The sequence below is a fragment of the Mercurialis annua genome, linkage group LG7 (assembly GCF_937616625.2).
Source record: "Mercurialis annua linkage group LG7, ddMerAnnu1.2, whole genome shotgun sequence".
Lineage (NCBI taxonomy): Eukaryota > Viridiplantae > Streptophyta > Magnoliopsida > Malpighiales > Euphorbiaceae > Mercurialis > Mercurialis annua.
In genome coordinates, this window is record NC_065576.1 from 14,310,983 (window position 1) to 14,325,488 (window position 14,506).

General features: G+C 34.6%; 3 protein-coding genes across 4 annotated transcripts; 1 reads left to right on the forward strand and 2 right to left on the reverse strand.

The window, feature by feature from the left end:
* Positions 1-3,576: 3,576 nt before the first annotated feature.
* LOC130014539 (probable pectinesterase/pectinesterase inhibitor 51) lies at positions 3,577-5,511 on the reverse strand. The gene is made up of 2 exons (XM_050349454.1): positions 4,574-5,511; positions 3,577-4,490 (listed from the first exon to the last, which is right to left on the reverse strand). Exons 1-2 carry the CDS (start codon positions 5,487-5,489, stop codon positions 3,805-3,807), a joined length of 1,602 nt encoding a protein of 533 aa, XP_050205411.1. The 5' UTR covers positions 5,490-5,511; the 3' UTR covers positions 3,577-3,804.
* Positions 5,512-8,506: 2,995 nt separating this feature from the next.
* Positions 8,507-9,208, forward strand: LOC130014820 (uncharacterized). Its single transcript, XM_056103764.1, has one exon. The coding sequence runs from the start codon at positions 8,507-8,509 to the stop codon at positions 9,206-9,208; it is 702 nt and encodes a 233-aa protein (XP_055959739.1).
* Positions 9,209-9,993: 785 nt separating this feature from the next.
* Positions 9,994-14,109, reverse strand: LOC126655326 (probable pectinesterase/pectinesterase inhibitor 51). 2 transcript variants are annotated; one of them, XM_050349451.2, is made up of 2 exons: positions 12,871-14,109; positions 9,994-10,832 (listed from the first exon to the last, which is right to left on the reverse strand). In XM_050349451.2, exons 1-2 carry the CDS (start codon positions 13,970-13,972, stop codon positions 10,147-10,149), a joined length of 1,788 nt encoding a protein of 595 aa, XP_050205408.2. In that variant the 5' UTR covers positions 13,973-14,109; the 3' UTR covers positions 9,994-10,146. The 2 variants fall into 2 exon arrangements, with proteins under 2 accessions (XP_050205408.2, XP_050205410.1); XM_050349453.2 differs by lacking the exon at positions 12,871-14,109 and adding an exon at positions 11,177-12,501.
* Positions 14,110-14,506: the final 397 nt, after the last annotated feature.

Sequence of the window (14,506 nt, forward strand, 5' to 3'; positions counted from 1 at the left end):
TGTTAAAAAAATTAAAATTTATTTTTAAATTTATTATTTATGATATGAGGCAAATTAAAGTTATATGAAATTTAACATATTTTAAAACTAATTAAAAATGTTTTACTTTTTAAAATTCAGTTTTGACCTTAGCCCCCCCCCCCCCCCTCCCGCGTGCTGCTGATGACACTACCAGCTTGGAGTAGGATTTCATGATACACTTTTGCACATTTTGACATATTTAGGTTTTTTTATAGTACTGTATACTTTTCATCAATATTGTATATATATATATATATATATATATATATTACGAATTTGATTTATGTATATTTGTTGCCTCTAGTGTGTGTAATTGGTGTATTTAATAGGTCTAATCAACAATAGGAAAAAAAATGAAAATATGCCAAAAAACGGAAAATTTCTGGCGAAATTTTTGTCAAATTAGTGACCAAATTTAACCTTTTAGCGACATATTTTGTCGTCTCTAAAAGTATAAGAATAACAACTGTGTTATGCAATTAGCGATGGTTTGCATAATACAGCGACAAACTTTAGCAACGGAATTGTCCCTCGCTAAATTGGCGACGGACAATTTTGTCGCTAAAATGTCGGTAATTGGTCGGCTTTTCTGATCAATTTTACGACTGAATTGTCCCAAATTACCGATGGAATTTTCGTCGGTAATTTGGCGACGGTTCGTCTTTTTGGGTCGTTAACTGTTTAGCGATCCAAAATATACCGACGGACTCAGTCTGCTGGTAATTTGTCGCTAATAAAGTAATTTGTCGCTAAAAAGAGCAAAGAAAGTATAATCTTAACTTCACTCAAAGTATCTTATTAAAATATTAAAATAAAGTCACATATCGTCTATCAACTCAATAAACTTAGATATCGTTTGCTTCAATATTAGTGTGAAACTTATTTAGAGAATGCATTTTTTATTTGGTATCAAAAAAATTTAAGAGGAAATTTCCTACGCTACACTATTTACTATTTTATTTACAATTTTTACATTGTTTATTTTTTGTCTTTATTTTTCTAAACTTTTTTTTATGAAAAATACATTTTTTTTAATTTTTCAAATATGTTTTTTCACTTTTTAATGATTTATTTTCTTTTTATAGATTTTTTTGGTGTTTGTTTTTTATTCTTTTATCATATTTTTTAGTGTAACTATGGTGTATTATAGTGTATTTATTGTGTTTTTTTTAGTGTATACACCACAAAAACACTGCAAATACACCATAAACACTGCAGATACACCAGCAAAACATCAGAAATACACTGTAAATACACCAAAAATACGCTATAATGTAAATACACCATAAAAAAAACTACAAATACACCATAAATCAATTCATTTTTACAAAATCAGTATCATCAAAATAAAAAAAACAATATATGAACAAAAAAAGACTAAATAATTAGGGTTAATGTCATAAATATTCACCAACTTTACATGTTTTTTCATTTTAATAACGCAGTTTATAAAATGTTTTCATTTTCATGTACGAACTATCACTTTATCTCCAATTCATACACGGTGATGAGGTATCACGGCTCCATTAGTGTAATTCGCTGAGGTGGGGGTCATTTTACACCAATGAATGAGTGCCACCTCAGCGGTGTGTATGAATTTGAGACAAAATGGTAGTTCGTACATGAAAATGTTAAAATTTAAACTGTGTGATTAAAATAAAAAAGCATGTAAAATTCGTGATTTATTTGACATCAACCCAAATAATTATATTAATAATAGAAGAATTTTATAAAGATAAAAATAATAGATCTACAACAATCTCTTTTCAAAAAAATCTAATTTAGCATAAAAATGTAAAAAATTATAAAATATCTAAAAACGACTTTGAAGAATCCATCGGAAGAAACGCGGCGACGAGAAAATCAATGAAAGAATCGCGACGATGAGAAATCCACCAAAAAAATGCAACGGTGAAAACAATACGACGGAAAATCCACCGGAAGACGTGCGACGGCGAGATGAAAGAAAACAACGATCGGAAAAAAAGAAGAGAGAAAAAATTAGATAAGGAAAGAAGTAGAAAGGAAAAAAGAAATTTAATAGAGAGAGAAAACTATGGAGAAAGAGGGAATTTGTGCGAAGAGAGAGAAAATGTGCGTGGCTATAAAAAATAAATGACCTCAAATAAGATAAAACCCTAATATATAATATTTTTAATATTATATTTTAAATAAAGGTAGAGAGGAAAATTATGGAAATATGAGTAAAAAGTTATAAATATGTTTCAAAATGAGGTATTTTAAAAGTAATTCAAATTTTAAATATGAAACCTATTTCAAATAAATTAAAATAAAATAAATGAAATAATATAAATTTTAAAATTTAAAGTTTTTATCTCATCAAAAATATTATTATTATATTTTTATTATTTATATTTTATATTGTTTTCAAATTTCACATAAATAAAAAAATTAAAAAGCCCAAAATCGATCGGTTTGATTAATTTTGGTTTTCAGAATTCAAAATCGACCAGAACTAATTTTAAATAATTAGAACCAAATCATACTAAAAATTCAAAATCAAACCTAATCAAAAAATTGATTTTTGTTTTTTGAAAGTTTGATCGGTTTGTTTAAAAATGATAAAAACAAAAGAATTAAAAAAGATTAAAAAAATAGCAATCAGCCAGTTCGGTTAATTTCAATTTTAAAAATTCAAAACCGGAAGTAAAAAAATTGAAAACAGAAATCAAACGGATTATCAAAATAATTCAAATTAAACTGAAAATTGACTTTTTGAAATTTCTTTTTGTTTAGTTAAAAACGATAAAACTAAAGGAAGTTATTTAAAAAAAATGTAAAATCGGTCTGTTCGGTTTTCAAAATTCAAAACTGAAAAAAAATTGAAAACCAAAACTGAACTGAAAGTAAAAAATTAAAAATCAAACAAAAAACCTTTTCTTTTTAAAATTTCATCTCGATCGGTTAAAAAGCAAAATTATATATTCGGATATTCAATTGGTTCGATTAATTTTAATTTTCAAAATTCGAACCAAATTCGAATAAAAAAACTAACAAAATACGAGTGGATCTCTATTTTAACCAAACAAGCCGCAAGTTATCGGTTAAGTCAATTAAACCGGCCGGCTCAAAATTAAGTCATCCCGAGTTTGATTCATTCAAATCTCAAATAAAACCAAACAACAAAATTAGTAACTTTTCAAAATTGAACTTATCGAATCCAAATTTATCACTGAATTGATAAAAATACATTGATTTGGCTGGTTGATTTGGTCGGTCGAATATTTTGCTCACTCTTAATATTATGTATAAATTTTACTCTCCAAAATTTAATTATTTTTCCTCTAGAACTTTTAGATTTTTTCTCTTTAAAATTTATGATTTATTTAAAAAACAAATTAAATTTATTATTTGTGATATGAGGAAAATTAAAGTTAAATTTAAATTTAACATATTTTTAAAATATTAAAAGTGTTCTACTTTTTAAAATTCATTTGCAAATTTCATGAAATTGTTATAATTTCAAATAAGTACAATTCTGTGGAATTAAGACATAAAATTGTAACTAAATTTCATTAACAAACCAAACACACATTTTATAAAAATTTAGTTAAATTCTATAAAAAATAATAAAATTCATTTGAACGTGACACACCCTTAATCATACAAAATCTTCAACATATTGACAATACCTTTTGCTGTTTATTTTAAATCGTTATTTACTATATATTCAAAAGGAAAACCTTTCTCTACTCCTGCAATTGCTATATTCTTAATTATTGCATGATAATATCAATTCTAATAGCACTAGAGAATCTGATTTCAAGAGGAGGTTGAAATCCATTCATCTCCTTGAATGAAGTTCTGCACTGAATATGTGTTTACATGCTCCGCAGGAATGCGGCTACTCCATGGTACTCTCTGAGACACACTAGACCCCGGTCCGGAATTCTCAAATTCCCCATAGTAGAGTGTTTTCAATGCAAAATCGTCCTTCCATGGCATCCACCCTTCGGGCGCTATAATAGCTCCAAAGTTACAATGTATGAAAACGACTCTCGAATATTCCTTCCATGGCCTTCCCAAGTAATTCTTGTGTACCTTAGGCGTACTCTGGTACAGTTTCATATATTCTTCGGTGCCATTAATCGAACAATTCTGAAAGACAAAACCTGTCGACTGTGCAGGGTCTGTCCTACCGTGCGCTGTGAGAGCATTGTTTTCACCTTTTTCAGGATTTTCTTGCCTAGGATTAACTAATATTTCGCAATCCTGAAAAACTGCGGCAGAGCTTCCAAAAATGAAGTCTACATTGCCCTGAATACGGCATGATTTGTAGTACTGGCGAAGTGCATGCGCATGTAAAGTGTCCTGATGGCCTAAAAACTCACAATTCTCAATGAATGTGAGGTCACTGTCTGATCTGAAGGCCACTGCTTGGTTGGTAGGTGTTCCTGCTGTGTTCTGAATTGTGAGACCACTAGCCATGAATCCATCACCAAGAACACCTGAAACAGGCTCAAGGATTACAATTTTTCATCAGAAACAAATAACATTGTAAAAATATTAAGTGAAGGAAAAGTTAGGTTACCAAGTGTAGCTGTGTTATAAGTAGAAATGCCCGGTTGGCCCACTGTCAATGAACCCGTAATGACGGTTTTGCCCATTCCATCTCCTAAGAACACAACCTTCTTTTTCTCCAACGGAATCCTAACAATTTCATTGTATATCCCTTCTTTTATGTGCACTACGAACCTTTTTCCCAATTCATTATCCGGCGCCGCATTGACGGCTTCCTGAACTGTTTTATAGCACCCCTTGCTTCCATCCTTGCAAACCGTCACATCCACGGTTAGATTAGACGGAAATGCACCTCTAAAATTCAAATCACCAGAACCCGAACGCGACGCAGATACTCCCAAGAACCCATCACGCTCCGTCTTAGGAGGCCCCCACGGCTCGGTATCATTTCCGTGTGTGTCATAAGACAAAACCATGCTCAATGCATTACTCGTTAATGACAACAGAGAGTCCAAAAACGACATTGTCTTATTCGTATCCGCCGTGTCGTTGGCATACTTGAGATTGTTCCCGCAATCGTACTGAAAAAGCAATGCAGCACTCAACCACGCAATGGCGTCTTTGGTTTTTCCATGAGGCAGAAGATCATCGGATGTCGAAGCAATACGGTATTCGGAGTTACGTAGCACTTCGATACAATTTCGGGCGGCGGTTGTGCGATTAACGTTTCCTACGGAGGAGTCTAGAATAGAGTTGACCATTGATTGGGCAGTTTTGAGATTGGTGGCGGAGATAGAAATGGAGGATTGGATTATTTGTAATGGAGTCGGGTTTTGAGAGAGATTACCGGCCGTTGATAAGGATGAAATGCACACATCGGGGAATCGGGTGGCTTTGCATGCTTGGGCGATTTGAGGTTGAGTGGCGGAGGTGGAGGAGATCAAGTGAAGGAGACAGAAGAAAAAAATGGAGCCAAAAAAAGCCATGGAAATTTAAATGCAAATAGATGACTTAATTAGACAACATATTTATATTTGTAGGAAACTATTTAATCGGATGTGATTGGCTTAGGATTAGTTTTGTTTTTGCATGAAATAAAGTTGAATCTTATTTCACGGGATTTTCTATTTTTTTGTCTGGTTTTGTATTTACTATTTTTGTAATTAACTATTTCTTGTTAATTGTTATAATTAAAGGCTTGCGTTATTTGGAAAATTATTGATGCCAAATTTAGATGATCCAAATAAACATGTAATTTATCTTTACACTATCTAAATTACATTTAAAAAAAAAATTGTTCATATTTGAATCAAACTTGGTAATTTAAAAGTAATATTTTCTCTCTTTCAACTTTTAAGGATGTTCATAGTTTTTATAAGTATAAATTGAAAAAAGAAACATGTTGGTGAAAAGGAGAAAACAATTAGAATTGTGAATGAGAATTATTAAAATAAACAAAATAAAGAATGGATGTATATTTTTTTTTGGTAATTTCATGAAGTGTCCTGAACTGGTGAAAAGGAGAAAACAATTAGAATTATCAAAATAAAAAAAATTAAAGAACATATACATTTTTTTTGTTAATTCCATGAGGTGTCCTGAACGGGTGAAAAGAAGAAAACAATGAGGGTTGGTTGAAAGTGAACTCTGATGCAACTCGTCGGATAAAAACGAAGCTGGAGGAGCATCAATTATCAAGAATAGCCAAGGTGTAGTTATCTTCCATGGATGTCGATTGTTTCCATGAGTAAAAGATGTTAAAACAGTAGAGTTGTTGGCTTTGTATTTTGAGATGAAATGACACTTAATATCATGTGTAACAAATTCTACTTTGAATCGGATGCCCTGTTGGCAGTGAATCATATTACTCGTCTGGAGAAAACGATGGACAATGGCCAATTCATGATTGCTTAATACATTGTGGAGTTAGATTATTAACTTGAAGAATGCAAGTTCGGCTACGTACATAGAACCGAAAATATTTTAGCTCACTGTCTAGCTAAATGGAGTTTAGAACAAGGAATTGAATCTGTATCTTGATGGATCTGGTCTAAGACCGTCTTGTCTTCCGGGTCGCTTCGTGACAAACTTGATACGAGTTGTGTCTTACAAGACAAATAAGGTCATATAGGATTTCAGACTCTTGGTCCGAAATCCACTCTAAAGTTTAAGTTAGTATTTATTTTAATATAATATAGGAAAGTACTATATAAAAGAGGTCATAAAGTTTAACTTATTATAGTAATAGGTTGACTTGTCTTTATATAAAGACTTGTTGAGTGGATTTCCATATAAACTAGCAATGTGGAATTTTGTTACAAAGTGGACATGTGAGGTTTTGTCTTATTCCATCATTAACATACCCCCCCCCCCCCCCCCCCGCGCAGTTGTCACGACCCAAAATCGAGGACCACGACCGGGGCTAAGCAACGAAAATGGTTGCTCCGGAACCCGTAGCTAGCCTAAAAACCACTAAAACCTTTTTACAAAACGATCACATAAACATACACAAAACGTTTTCGGAAAAATTTCTTAAAATACTAAGTTGTAAACGTCGAAAACATATTTTGAAAAATGATGCAAAAACGATAAGGACCAAGGTCTTACTGTGTGATAACACAATCAAGCATTGCCTTGTCCAAGCATAGATCCTATAACACATATCCAATTTCAACCATAGACAATTGGTATAACAATCAAACGGTTCAAAAGCGCAGTTTCATAAACTATATACATGATTTGAAAAGAAAACTATATACATGCAAAACATACATATCAGAACAACAAAACAGCGTTTGATACAAAATCATCAGTCAAGGTCTGACGTCTACGGACTACTGCGACGTTATGAAGTAAAATCTTACTTATGTACATATTTCCAAAATACCACAGATTTCTGGAACAAGAATACAAGTCCGCCACTTCAAAACAATCTTCACCTGGATCGTATGTGGAGTAAGATCACAGGGTGGAACTCGAAGTTTCTATCTCGTGCCGGAAAGGAAATTCATTTCAAATGTTTCGTTCAAGCGATGCCCAATTATATGATGAACGTGTTCCTTATTCCGCTTATTCTTTGTGAGGAGTTTGAACAGATGATGAATAGTTTTTGGTGGGGTAGGGATCAAACAAAGAGGAAAGGAATAAAGTAGGCGAGATGGGAGAAGTTTTATATCTCGAAAAAAATTGGAGGGTTGGGTTTCAAGAAAATTAGGGAGTTTAATATTGCTATACTTGCTAGACAAGTTTGGAAGCTTACTAGTTTGACGTATAACTTGATGGTTCGCTTATTCAAAGCTAAATATTTTCCGAATACGTCATTTCTTGAGGCGAAGCTAGGCTAGAATCCAAGTTACGTGTGGCGCATCATTTTTTAGGCCCAAGAGGGAATGGAGGTGGGTGCTGGAGTCCGGATTGGCAACGGCAAAAATACACAGATCTGGAGGTCTCTTTAGCTGTTGGAATCTGAATCTGGTCTTGTAACAACTGTATAGCCTTCTTCTTTAGCTAGTGCTACGGTGAATCAAATGTTGGTGGTTGATGGAACGGAATAGGACAAAGGTTTGATTAGATATGTCTTTAATAATGAAGATGTAAAGTAGATTTTAAGGGTCTTGGTCAGTAACTGAGATGTGGATGACAAGTGGTGGTGAAAGCTTGATTCGAAAGGTATATTTCCAGTTAAAAGCTTTTATAGAATGAAAACGAGTCAGTTGTAGCGATATCCGAATGAGCTTTGGGGGAGGATTTGGAGTGTTAAAGCTCATCTCCATATCTAGAGCTTTCTTTGACGTTTGTGTATCGGGTACCTTCTGATAGTTTATGCTTTGACTGAACGTCGAGTTTTTGTTAATGAAACTTGTAGGTTTTGTCATTAGGGGAAGGAGACAGCGCTCCATTTATTTTGTGTATGTTCAAAGGCCAGGACTGTTGGAAATTGTCGGGTCTAGTTCTTCATGGAAATCGGTTTCCAAATGTTTAGCTATGGTGTGGTGACTAGCTTATGCGTTTGGATGAGGATAGTCAGGCCACTAATGCTTTTGTGTGTTGGAACATCTGGCTTGGGCGAAATGGAGTGGTCTGGAATGATAAACCACTGGAAGCAGTTGCCATTGTTGCTTCTGTTTGTCATCAATACTCTTCTTGGAAAAACTATGATTCTGCTAATGTCAGAGGTGTAGTAATAAGTAGGAATGATGGCTTAATTCGATGGAAAGCTCCATCCCTTGGTTGGTTGAAAGTCAACACGGATGCAGCTTTTTTTCCGGGTAGACAAAGGATCAAAATAGGATTGTGGTTCGTGATTGTTTGGGTAATCTTGTCCAAGCTCGCCAATTTCGGTAACAATTCCCCTCGTTTGGATGAAATTATAGGGATAAGGGAGGCTCTAAGCTGGTTAAAGGACAAAGATAAAATTATTTTGGAGTCTGACGCTATGGAGGTGCTATTAGAAATCAGGAATCCAGGCTGTTGGGAGTCGGAGTTGCTGGCTAAGGACTATGTCAATTTAGCGAAGCGGTTTGATAACATTAATTTTATTTTCGTGAGGCGATCTGCGAATCAGGCGGCACATGTTTTAGCGCAATATGCCAGTTCTATTTCAGGTCATCAGAAGTGGTTTTGTCACTTTTCTGAATTTTCTCACAACTGTAATCGTTTTCGATTTGATTTAATAGAATCTTTTCTGTCCATAAAAATTGAATAAAAAAATATCAAAAATATTTATGGAGATTCACTTATTAAAACTTATTCCTTTATATTTTTGATTGGAAAATATTACCGAATTCTTCAAATATACCAATTTTTAATTAACTTTTTTTTTAGAAAAAGAAATTAGGAATAATAATAATTATTAAAAAAATCAAATGCAAAAGAGTAGAACATGTCATATATATGTAAAATTAAAAAAAAAAATCATCCTTGAAACAAATTTGACCTATAAAAAACTACTCAAGATGGTAAAACGATTGTACGATATGTTTTGATAACAAGAAATTATATTATACTTTAATAAACCAAATAATTTTAAATGTCACTTAACTTTGAATTTGTTTCTTTTGATTATGAAATTTTAATTTATTTTATTTTAAAGACTAAATTTTAATTTATTTCATTTCAATGACTAAATTTTAATTCATTTCTACGGCAAGAATTCTCAGTTATTCAAACAAAAAAAATTTAAAGTTTATTCAATTGAAAAGAAATTAAAATTTAATCAAACTCACATGACTAAGATGAAGTAGTTTGTAAATTTAATGGCTCGTAAAATCAATTAAAATTTATGCTGTTTTAAGTCTATTTTATGACCTCAGTCAACGTCAATTTTAAATCTAGAGTCAACTCTTATTGTATCACATGAAATTTGTAGATGAGATAATTAGTATAGCATCCGCCTTAGCCTAGGCCTCACATTACGTTAATCAAGAGAGTAACATGAGCGAAATATCTGTAACATGCATGCAAGACTTGGTAGTCAATTAGTCATATAACTTCAACAACATTACCCTTCAAATACTTTTGTAATTAGTTTCAAATTCAAATCTATCCGTTTGAGAATTATATGAACATTAAAAGCTTAGCTAATATTATTAGCAACAGAGCTGCAATATCTAATCTACAACATTACCGAATTTGATTTGATATTCAAGAGGAGGTTGAAATCCATTCATCTCCTTGAATGAAATTCTGCACTGAATATGTGTATACGTGCTCCGCAGGAATGCGGTTACTCCATGGTACTCTCTGAGACACATTAGATCCCGGTCCGGAATTCTCAAATTCCCCATAGTAGAGTGTTTTCAATGCAAAATCGCCGGTCCAAGGCATCCACCCTTCGGGCGTTATGATAGCTTCGAAGTTACAATGTATAAAAACGACTCTCGAGAATTCTTTCCATGGCCTTCCCAAGTAATTCTTGTGTACCTTGGGCTTACTCTGGTACAATTTCATATATTCTTCGGTGCCATTAATCAAACAGTTCTGAAAGACAAAACCTGTTGATTGTGCCGGGTCTGTCCTGCCGTGCGCTGTGAGAGCATTGTTTTCACCTTTTTCTGGCTTTTCTTGCCTGGGATTGACTAATATCTCGCAGTCCTGAAAAATTGCAGCAGAGTTTCCAAAAATGAAGTCCACATTGCCCTGAATGCGGCATGATTTGTAGTACTGGCGAAGTGAATGCGCATACAAAGTGTCTTGATGGCCTATAAATTCGCAATTCTCAATGAATGAGAGATCACTATCTGATCTGAAGGCCACTGCTTGGTGGGTAGGGGCTCCTGCTGTATTCTGGATTGTGAGACCACTGGCCATGAATCCATCACCAAGAACACCTGAAACAGGGCAGAGAATTTTTTTCAGAACTTTATAACCCAGCAGAGTTGCGATACTATGACAGAGCTTCATAGCCAACCAAAACAAATTATACGAAATACAGCAAAACTGAAACAAGACAAGAAAATAACGCAGTTGCTGAGTCGCTTACGCGCCAGAATACTTGGAAAGCAGTTTCAATAATGAAACAATTATGTGAATATTAGTAGGTGCATTCATCAATTAAGAAAGTTTGAAATCACATAATGCAGATTATAAAGTGCAAGTACTGTTACCACCAAGAAACGACCGTAGGTTTAACATGAAAGATAGACTAAACAATTGATCGAATGGCTGAACTTACCAACAGTGGCAGACTCATATGTAGTAACACCAACCTGACCGGCACTCAACGAGCCTGTAATGACAGTTTTACCTATCCCATCACCTACAAACACTACATTTTTCTTTTCCAACGGAACCCTAACAATCTCCTCATAAACACCCTCCTTTATGTGTATCACAAACTTTTTATCCGACGCATTACTCGGAGCTGCATTAACTGCTTCCTGTACAGTTTTATAACATCCATTCCTCCCATTTTTACAAACGATCACATCGACCCTCAACTCCAAAGGAAACTCGCCCTTGAACCCGATTTCATTACCCAACCCTTGCCCCTCCCAGAACCCATCTCGCTCTGTTCTCGGCGCCCTCCAACTCCGTGTTTGATTATCCCATAAATCATAAGAGACAATCATACTCAACGCATTGCTGCTATACGCAATCGAAGAGTTAAGAAACAAAGTCGTATCGTTAACCGCCTGCGAGTTATCGCCATGGTACGTAAGGCCTCCGTAACAATCATATTGGTAAGCCAGAGCAGCACTCATCGAAGCACGCGCATTCTTCGTCTTAGAAAGAGGCAAACTTTCGTTACACAACGAAATCCTATACAGCGAATAACGCATCAAATCCATACAGCTTTTCGCAACATTGGTAACATTTTCGTTACCCGCAGCAACCTCAACGAGAGATTTCAACTTGGTTTGCGCAGTTTCAATGTTTTGCGATGAAATTAATAGCGCGGATTCGATAATTTGAAGCGGGGTCGGACTAGACGGGACGAGATTGGATTGAGACAAAGAGGAAATGCAAGAATCGGGAAACCGGGTGGCTTGGCAAGCAAATTGAATCTCCGCGACAGGTACTTTATAGATGGTCGAGTTTAAATTTGCATGAGAGTGTGCAAATATTTTATGACGGAAGGCCGATAATAATATAACAGCGGCAAGAATTAGAAACAAAAGAGAAACTACTAGGATATACAGCATGCATTTGCATCCTGCATTCGATTTTCTTGACATTTTAATTCAACAAACAAGAAGAAAAAAGAAGCATAGCACGTGATGATATGGTATGCAATAATATACTAAAAGATCTGGATCTATGGCAAACTCTCAAAGAATTTGACTTTTCTGACTTCAACAGGCTGATTAATAAAAAAAGAATCAAATTAAACCGTACATCACAAACCGACTAATAAATACCACACACTTCAAAATGGCCTATAAAATGGAGGGATATTAGATCGTGTTACAACTAGTTTATTTTTTTTGAAGGCTAAATTTATTTTAAGGTTCCTAAACTTTTATTTTTTAATTTATTAAGTCCTTTAATTTTTATTTAACTTTTTTTAATTTTTAAACTTTTATTATTTGGTTTATTAGGTCCCTCAACTTCTATTTGACTTTCTCAGATTTTTAAAATTTTATTTTTTGATTCATTAGGTTTTTTAACGAAGATTCATTTAAGGATCTAATGAACTAAAAAATAAAAAATTAGAAATTTAAGAAAGGCAAAAAAGTTGAAGGACCTGATAAACCAAACATTAAAAATTTAAAGATCCGAAAAAATCAAATAAAAGTTAAAGGACCTAATGAAATAAAAATGTATAATTTAAGGACTTTAAAATAGATTTAGTTTTTTTTTAACTGAAATGTAACTGGCGAGGGTTAAATTGTAAAAAGGTTAAGTGAGGGGAAAGTAAAAACTTACCAAGTGTAGCTGTGTTATAAGTAGAAGTGCCAGGTGGGCCAACTGTTAATGAGCCTGTAATGACGGTTTTGCCCATTCCGTCTCCTAGAAAAACAACTTTTTTTTTCTGCAACGGAATCCTAACGATTTCATCGTATATCCCTTCTTTTATATGCACCACGAACATTTTTCCCCATTCATTATCCGGCGCCGTATTGACGGCCTCCTGCACTGTTTTATAACACCCGTTGCTTCCATCTTTACACACCGTTACATCCGCCGTTTCCTTTGACGGAAACACACCGCGAAAATTCAAATCACCACCTGAACCCGAACCCGACCCGGAACCTTCCCAGAACCCATCACGCTCTGTCTTAGGTGGGCCCCATAGCTTGGTGTTATTTCCGTATAAATCGTAAGACAAAACCATGCTCAAGGAGTTACTAGTTAACGACATCAGAGAGTCGAGAAACGACATCGTTTTATTAGTATCCGACGTGTCGTTGGCGTACTTGAGAGCGCTCCAGCAATCGTACTGATAAAGAAGGGCGGCACTCAACCAAGCTCTGGCGTCTTTGGATTTTCCACGTGGCAGAAAATTGTTGGAGGTTGAGGCGATTCGGTACTCGGAGTTACTGAGCACTTCGATACAATTTCGAGCAGCGAGTGAGCGGTTAGCATTCCCTGCGGAGGAGTCTAGAATAGAGGTGACCATTGATTGGGCGGTTTTGAGATTGGCGGCGGAAACAGAAATGGAGGATTGGATTAGCTGTAAGGGAGTCGGGTTTTGAGGGACATAATGGGAATTGGATAACCATGAAACGCATTGATCGGGGAATCGGGTGGCTTTGCATGCTTGGGTGATTTCAGGTGGTGGGGTTGAGGTGTTGGACGGCGGTTTGCGGTGGCGGTAGGCGGCGGAGGTGGAGGAGAGAAAGAGAAGGAGAGAGAGGAAAGAAAAGGAGAGAAGAGAAGCCATGGAAATGGAAATGCAAAGAGATGATTTATTAGTAAGTGGAGAGCATCTGGTGGTGGATTTTTTGTGATGTGAAGAGTTGTATTTATAATTTTTGTCGGAATTAGTTTGGTTTTGTAAGAAAGAAAAAGTGGAGTTCAATCTCATTTCACGAGATGGGTCACGGGTTGGTTAGTGGTGATCCAAATTTAATTTCATTAAATTTGGCGTCTTGTTTGGGAGAAAAAGTGGACTTGTAATGTAAGGAAAGGGATGGAGAGTGGAGTGGAATTGAAATTCTAGGAAAGTTATGATTGGAGAAGATGATGGGTGAAATGTCTGATTTTGGAAAAAAATTTAGATCTAATAATCATCACCAATTTTTCTTAAATTAGTTGTGCTATTTATAAATTACGAAAATTATTTATAGGAAAAAATTAATTGTTAATACTTATTTAGTTCTAAATTTATTGGTGGTATCTCTATTTTTGTTTTTATTTATGGATTACTATATTTTTAGTGTTTCAACTTTTTACGAAATGACGATATAGTGTTTGAACTTTATTTTATATCAAACTAGTGTTTGTCACGACCCAATTTCATAGATTGCGACCGGCGCTAGGGTATGGGTATGGCTGTACCAAAACCCGTAGCAAGCCTTGCGGAAAACCACCAATCAGATAAATCTGCAGAAAATCCAAT